This window comes from Olea europaea, chromosome 22 (assembly GCF_002742605.1).
Source record: "Olea europaea var. sylvestris chromosome 22, O_europaea_v1, whole genome shotgun sequence".
NCBI lineage: Eukaryota > Viridiplantae > Streptophyta > Magnoliopsida > Lamiales > Oleaceae > Olea > Olea europaea.
Window position 1 is genome coordinate 6,010,149 of NC_036258.1, and position 8,342 is coordinate 6,018,490.

At 34.4% G+C, this 8,342-nt stretch overlaps 1 protein-coding gene across 3 annotated transcripts; it reads right to left on the reverse strand.

The window, feature by feature from the left end:
- Positions 1–868: 868 nt before the first annotated feature.
- Positions 869–6,716, reverse strand: LOC111371534 (ATP-citrate synthase beta chain protein 2-like). Of its 3 annotated transcripts, none has more exons than XM_022993575.1 (17): positions 6,528–6,716; positions 5,507–5,627; positions 5,296–5,398; positions 5,137–5,202; positions 4,932–5,055; positions 4,650–4,784; positions 4,141–4,201; positions 3,968–4,044; positions 3,485–3,640; positions 3,270–3,398; positions 2,882–3,014; positions 2,659–2,786; positions 2,394–2,499; positions 2,138–2,214; positions 1,961–2,031; positions 1,482–1,766; positions 869–1,276 (listed from the first exon to the last, which is right to left on the reverse strand). In XM_022993575.1, exons 2-17 carry the CDS (start codon positions 5,604–5,606, stop codon positions 1,201–1,203), a joined length of 1,827 nt encoding a protein of 608 aa, XP_022849343.1. In that variant the 5' UTR covers positions 5,607–5,627; positions 6,528–6,716; the 3' UTR covers positions 869–1,200. The 3 variants fall into 3 exon arrangements, with proteins under 3 accessions (XP_022849343.1, XP_022849344.1, XP_022849345.1); XM_022993576.1 differs by having other exon boundaries at positions 6,532–6,715; XM_022993577.1 differs by lacking the exon at positions 6,528–6,716 and adding an exon at positions 6,158–6,176.
- Between the last annotated feature and the right edge of the window lie 1,626 nt (positions 6,717–8,342).

Sequence of the window (8,342 nt, forward strand, 5' to 3'; positions counted from 1 at the left end):
CTAGAGAGTTGTCTAACTTTCTTAACAATTAAACCTTGGGAGTGAAAAAATAATTATAAGAAGAAAATAAAATAAAATAAAAAAGAAACTTTAAAAATGGGTAATTGGCACAAACGTACCTACCTTTCAAGGTTTTTATAAAAAAAAATCCATATCTTTCATTTTTTGACATTTTCACCCTACCTTCCACCTTTTATTGCGCAAAATGTCATTTTCATCCGTTCTGACGATTTTACCCTCATATTCAAATAAAGCAAAAAATAAAGAATTAATTGCAACCATAGTCCCAAAACTTCAAAAAATTACAAGCCACCAAAGAACTCCAGAAGGCCCTCACAAACTATTTCTATAGCTCCTACTTCATGTCGTTTACTTGCGTTGAGCAAACTACTTTTTTCTCAAGTTTCATAAATGAGATGTATGGGTTGTTCAATGAATTCAATTCTCGAGGCTTGCAGGAAAATTTCGATGTTGTATTATTTGGGAAGTGAGATGGGTAATGTTACGCTTTTAATGGATTGGAGCAAATGTATTTTGTTGATTATTTAAAATAGATTATGGTTATAAAATTTTTGTTTATATTCAATATAAAAGGATGCAATTATTTCTGATTGATTTGTAATTTTTTGAAAATTTGGGGCTATAGTTGCAACTAGTCTTCTTTTTTTCTTTTTTTCCTTTTGCTTTATTTGAATAAGAGGGTAAAATCGTAAAAAATGACCTTTTACGCAATGAAAGATAGAAAGTAAGAGTAAAAATGCTAAAAAATAAAAGATAATGACGTTTTCCACAAAAATCTTAAAAGGCAGAGACATTTTGTGCCAATTACCCAATAAAAATCACGATCGGTGAACCAGAAGCAAGAAAATAGAAAACAATGTACTCGACCAGAAGAGACACTGAGTCATACAAGAAGAGAGGTGAAAAGCCCTTTTATCAGAATCAGGATTTTCAATCAGTACAAGAATGCAAATGTTATTTCTTCCATAAGCTACAAACATAGAACTTTTCGTGGCGGCTAATTCTTGATTATAAATGATAAAATTGTGTTCCCTCTTGGTGAACTAATGCTAAACTTGGAATTCAAGTACACGAGACATTTACTTAGTAAACCACTGACGAAAAAACAAAAAGTCTGAATTTCAAAGCGGGTATGTGGCAGGTGGCGGTAGCATCACCCGTGTTTTTATCAGTAAAATTTTACTTGGTGTAGAGAACATCTTCCCATGGATGACGGTAAAGTGGCTGCTTCAATCTCTTCTGGTCGAAGGTATGCCTGAATTTGAAAAGAGCAGATTAACTTAATTATCAATAAGAAAGATAAACATAGGACTCGAAAAAAGATGGGAAAAGATGATATAGAGGTGTGAAAATGGGCAAGCCAAGGCCTTGGGATACTACACGTCCTGTACCAGGCCATATGGGGTCGGCATGGGAACGTCTATAAGACGATAATAGACGACAGTTGATCTAAAACTCACCCAATGAGACCAATGGAACGTGCCAGCACAAAGAGCCCGTTCAGGTAACCAATCTCGACAATTTCATCGATTTCTTGTTTGGTGAACATTCCGCTGCCAGCAAGGAGATCCAAGAATAGGGAACCGATAGCACCATCAACGTTAAGCACTAAGTTGTTTGCTTTTGAAAGGGTGTAGGTTTCAACTTCAACTGCGTATTCCATGTATTTGACAGAGGGAAAATTGGAACGTGCAAATCTTTGTAGTAATTCTACTCTCTTATCTCTGTTGTCAGCGCTCTTGATTCTTTTATTAAAGAGAAAACGAAATTTACTCAGAATGAGATTTGAAGAGACAAAACTCGAAAATAATACAAGATCATCCAGGAATTAGAGTTACTATATCATGAAAAAATCATGTTTCCCTAAAAAGGAAAAAATAATTGCCCAGAAAAAAATAGGCTAAGAAAGAGGTCAGTATATCGTTAAGGTTCTTATTACCTGTGTCCAATACCTGGTACACGAATGCCCTTCTTTTTCATGCCTTCAACAAATTCATAAGGTGTAAGACTCTGAAATGACGCAGCGTGAGATATGCCATTTTAGAAGGATCAGAATACCTAAAGAATAGGGATTCATCATTTTTTCTGGTAATTCTCATGAATCAAGACAGCTTACCTTGTCATAAGCATCCTTGAAGTATCGAGCAGCATCATCAATAGCCCCACCAAATCGGGGACCAATTGTTAATAATCCTGTTTCCAACAAAAAAAATAAATAAATAACTAAAGCATGTCACTCCAATATCATGAAAAGAGCCCATAATGACATTATTTTTCGCGAAATACGTCAAAAGCATAAGCATTCCATATATTTCCTTTTCCGATAAGCAATAATAAACTATCCCATTTAAAAGACGTGATGAGTAACCCACCTGAAACAAGACTTGACACTAGGTCTTTTCCAGCCCGAGCAGTAACGATGGTGTTGTGAGCACCAGAGACACAGGGACCATGGTCAGCACATAACATGATGCAGATCTGGTCATGAGAAAATGGGAATAAGTTCAAAAGCAAAATTGGAAAAGACAGTTGAAAATATAAAATAACTGGCTAGATATATAACCCTCTTCTTAAATGCATAACCTTGAAAGTTAAAACAAAAGGAAGTGGAAAAATACAAGATTACAAGAAACTCACTTCGATAAAACGTGTACAATATCGTGGAAGGCTTCGTTTGAACCACAATAAGGAAATGACATCACCTGCACCTAATCCCTGTTCAACAATGGAGGACATTGGGACGCCAGCATAAGCTGGCTCTTCACCTGGAAAATGAATTGCGAGTTATTATGAGCAGTTCAAATTCTTTTCGATTCATTGTATAAAAAGTTACCGAGCACATGAAAAAGGTCATACTCACCCCTATCATCAGAGATTGTAGAAATAATATGTGTTGGAGCCCGAACTTTTCCACTCTTAATTGCTATATTAAGATCCTCGGGAATTTGAGGGGGTGTCATCTCCTTCACTGGTGGAATTTTTCCATCCTCAACCTGTAAAAAATGCAACCAGGCATTTCAGCAAAGTAGGTTTGAACAGCATAACATATGAATAGCAAGAGCATCGCTCAGATTGAAAACTATATAAATTTTAAACTTGTTAGTCAAAATTGGAAATAAGTTATTTATATTAACGGAAAGATAAGAGATACTTTCAAATAAGTACTTGACATTCTTAAACGTAAGAAAAATGTAAAATATTCAACAGTGATTGGAATGAAATGTTGCTTAAAAGTATATTTTACTCACCAACTTCTGAAATGTCTCTTTGATTGCACCTTCAAATGCTTCATATGAAGTGGGAACGACAGCTCCAGCTTCCCTAAGTGCTTCATTCTTGGCCTGTGCAGACTCAATCTCACCACCACTCTTTGCCCCCTAAATATATATAATAAAGCAAAGTTTTAGATATTTCCTACGTTATAAATCATAATAGATATAACCAAGAGGTGGTATTTGCTCACCGCATGACCAAACTGTACTTCTGATTTGAAAAGCCTAGCACAAGTTCCACTGACCCAAGCAACCACAGGTTTGTTGATTTTCCCCTGTTTGAGAGCCTCGACTAGGGAATATTCATCACGTCCACCAAGTTCACCGAGAACAACTATCATTTTGACCTGGTTTGAGTAAGAAAGTCAAAGTTAAGAGAACATTAGTGTCATCTTACATGCCATCCACAGACAAAATATGGAACAAAACGGTTGGGTGGAAAGCATGTTCCTAAAAACCAAGTGAATAGTTTCACAAATTCTGTCAATCTTTGAGAACTCTTAATATGAAAATGTTAAACAAACGTAATTAACAAAACAACATGATATGCCAGCATTAATTTAATCATGCTTTTTCATAATAAAATGCATATGCAACTTTAAGACCAAGGTCCCTCTAGCAAAGATATTAGCAATACAAATGAAATAACCATTTTCACCAATAAACTGATATACCTGAGGGATATTGTTAAACCGCAGGACATGATCAGAAAGCGTTGACCCAGGGAACACATCTCCTCCAATGGCAACACCTATAAAAATAACAATTAAGCTTAGAATAAATTCCAACCTCATGAAAAATAACATTAAGCAAAATTCATTTCAGGTGCAGGAGTAAAATTTCCCACCTTCATAAATTCCATCACTGACACGGGCAATGGTGTTGTATAATTCATTAGACATACCACCCTGTAATTCAAGAGAGGGATTGTTAGAATGTAAATCATAAATATGCAGATTCAGCTAATAATTATGCTCTATTCAAGGTAAAAAATGTAGTATCATAACAAAAGTTTGATCAGTGTTACACCATCCCGCTTAAAAGCAGAAAAATGAATATCACTAAAGATTTTAAAAATCGCATCACTGAAAACTTTAGAGCTAGCCTCAATTGAGCAAAATGGAAAAAGAAACAAATGTTGCCTACAAGAATTACTGAATAAAGCTTCATTCAGTTAAGCATGTAAATTAGTGAGACTGTATAACGATAGATGCATCAATAGACCTTGACCCAGAACCTTTTAATCAAAGAATTAGTGTGCTAGAAGATAATGCGCAAAAGAAAACCTTATATACATATTAAACTATGTATTTCGTACAAAACTATCAAAGAAAAAACTTTTATATGATTACTTACAGATTTGGACACAAAGCCAACAGATCCAGGTCTGTACAACTTGCAGTGAATAATATTATCAATTGTTCCAGCAGTATCACCAATCTTAAATGCTCCAGCTTGAATACCACCGACTGTAGCCGGGCCAATGACAACCTGAAACACATTCATCTATGTAATCAGACACAGCTCTGAATAGCACTCCCAAATGAAAAGAGATATACCTTCGGGTACAAGAGAAATATTTGTTTTAAATGCATCTCATTGTTCCAATCAGAGATGAAAAATACATTTTGACATTACCTTATTGTTTGCCTTTGCATACCCAATCAATTGCTTGGTGTCTGATTCTGGGACACCCTCAGCTATAATAGCCACAACTTTAATGGTTGGCTGCTTAAGAGCGGACAAGGACGAAGCAGCAGCACTGAAAGAACAGTGTAATTATCGCTATTATGATGACACAAGAAACCGGCATTGATATATTTGTAAATAAGACAAGAAAAACCTTCTAAATGATGCAAAGTTAATGAAAACATCAGCTGTAGGATGTGCAGCACAGGCAGCTTCAATACTGCAACAAGGAAGAAAGGTAAGCGTCCTTTTGCATTCAAGTCGCATCAAACACTGAATGCAATATGAATTAGTAGAAAAAAATAAAACATACGTGGAGTGAACAGGAATTGCAATTTCCTCTTGACCAAAAAAGAGTTTCTGGAATCCCTCGGAACCAGGATTTATAATTCCAGCAACAGAAGGTGTTTCTCTCCCTGCAGAACAAGGAACAAATGCCGATCAACAATGAAAATCCTACTAAAACAACAAACTCATTTCCGGATCATATAAATAAGAGCATGAGATGTTACTCTCATACTTACCACAAAGGAAGTCAAAATCAAGCATCCGCTGAATAGGCAGTTGCTTGTAATTGTAAAATAATGCTTGTGTAGTTTTCGAGAAAAGTTGGCCAGTTGCCATGATATTTAGCTGCAGAAGCACCTGGATGAGAACTTCAAATCAGCACACATAAACTCTTACAAAAATTAAAAAGTGTTTCCTAATATTATAAACTAAATATGTAAATAAGAAATCATGTAAACAAGAACTATTTAATTATAACATTTGCAGGCATGTGTATAATCAGTAATCACAGGAGGAGCACAACCCAATTAACTGATATTTTCCCACAATCATCCAAGCTAATCCTAAAAGACTCACTTATGAGCTCATCTCAACAAATCTGGTGATCTGACAAAAAATTTCAGTACACTGTTAAACTGCAGGCCATTTCTATCAATAAGGGACATCAGTAACTCTTTGAATTAGTATTTTAAACCAAGTTACACCTAACAAGTAAGTTCTCAAGATCAGGACATAATTTCATTCTCGATTATTTCAACAATGGACAAAAAGAAATCTGGAGTAAATCATTACTCCATTGAAATCAATTGTAATGCTACCACAATAATAACCTTGAAATCTGATCAATCAAAAAATCTCATTACTGCATGCCAAGTAAAAAATCTCACTTTTTCCGATATGCAGATCTTTGTTTAATTGACAAATTGCAAGCAATAAAATCCCGAACAGAACACTTTCTTTCAGAACTTTTATTTGAGCGTTAAAGCAGAGATCTGTTCTCCAAGAGAATTTAAATCCCAAAATAGCTTCAGTAAACAACAAATGAAGGCATGTTTCCTCGTGAACATCGGAAAATAATATATAAAACAGAGATCAGATAAATTAAACCCTTCTCCAGTAACAGACACTGACTGGAATAATAGATCATACGAAAATAACTACAAAACAGATCCAAGAATACAAAATTACGCAACCCAGAAACTTCAATGAAGATTTGAACAAGGATAGAATGGACTGCAAGAATTGAACAAAACGTACCAACCCTTGAATCCAAAAGAATCGGACTCTCCGCCTTAAGTAATTAGAAAAAGAAACAACCTGGGAGTTTTAATATAGGAGAAGAGTAGAGGGAAATTGAATTTATATAGGAATTGTCGTTAAAAGAAGGTGGGCTGTGGCCACTCACCATCAGCGGGTGGCTGTTGGACTGTTCGGGTTGGGGAGGTTCGCATTTGATTATGAATAATGCTATCCAATATCATTGCTGTAATATCAATTCAGGTAATGTTAAATGATAGAATGAATGAAAATTACAATTAAACAAGTCAATATTATATTAAAATAAAAGCTTGTTTGGTAGGATTTAAAAATCAATTTTTTGACAATTATTTCATTATTTCAATAGTCATTTTTTAATTTTTCTTTTACAAGTAGGATCCACTTTCTCTCTCTGATGGTTAAAAAATTAATTATCAAAATCCCTACCAAACAAGCACAAAATATATATGTTACCACATGAGTAGCGTTACTTAATAAAATTTCTTTCTCTAGTTCATACGAATTTTATCACACGACAAATTTTTTTCTTAAACAAGTCACGATCATATATAAGTTTTAACGTAAATTACATTTTTATATATAGCTTAATAAAACCACCTTCCATCTCCAATACACATTTTTCCACATAGTGAGGGCGTTTGTATTTATTGTGTATGTATATATGAGGTAGGTGTCGAAGTTTTATGATTTTATTAAGTTTCTGTTTGATGGCTATTATTTGATCAAAAAATATTTTGAATAATAATTTTTAAGAAAATTTGTGATTAAAAAATACTGAAAAATTTTAAATTTATGTACAAAATTTTTTGTTACGTGAATATTTAATTAAAAATGAGCACGTAGAAAAAAATCTAAATCAACGTCAAAGAAGCGCTAAAGAAAGAAAACTTGAAAGGGATTTGAAGTGATGGCGGGCTGCTGATTGGGGGTAGGTGGACCTGACGGTTGGCTTGACCAATCGAGAATTTGTGAAGTAAACGACCAATGATTTTGGGATAACTACAAAAATGCCATCCATTGTATGGGACTCTAACTGCGCATTGATTTTGCATCCTACGTACGAATGTCTTGGAGGAAAATGGATCATAAAAGAGGCCATCAGAATGGTACTCGAATTCTTTTACGATCCCAAGTTTCCAACCATTCTGTCCATTATGGAATGTAAGAGCAAAGCGAAAATTTCCGTATTATAGCAGAGTAAAGCAAGTTCTATTCTGTATTTGATTTTTTAAATAATTTTTCAATGTTGCCTACTTGAGAGTTGAGAGTGTTGAATTTTAAAGAAATTCGGTGGCATATTATAGAACAATTCAAATTTCCATGTAAAAAAATAATTGATTGATACAATGTGAAACACACAATTCATTTCCAAGTAAACAAATTATAGTTTAAAGATGCCAATTTTGACAATTTTAGCAAGGTGCATCTGCATGAAACAGACGCAGGCCTCACTTCATTGTCGAGTCAAGTGCAGTAATGTAATTGAAAAGTCCAATTCGACTTGTCTCTATACTAAATTATAGTCATTGTTTGATATTTAAATTCTTGTCCAAAAGTTTGACCCATTTGCATATACATTTGGAAAAGAAAGTTGGTGCACTTATAGAATATGGTACACAGAATTCATACACGTAGGTCACTTCGCAAAATTTGGTTGAAAGATAAAAATAAAAAATAAAAAATTCGAACCACACAGATGCCGCCCGTAAAAAATTTGTGAAACAAAATCTGTACACTTAACATTTTTCCTTGGAAAAAGCTCCTTGGACGGGGAAACTACCATGGTGCAGTTAT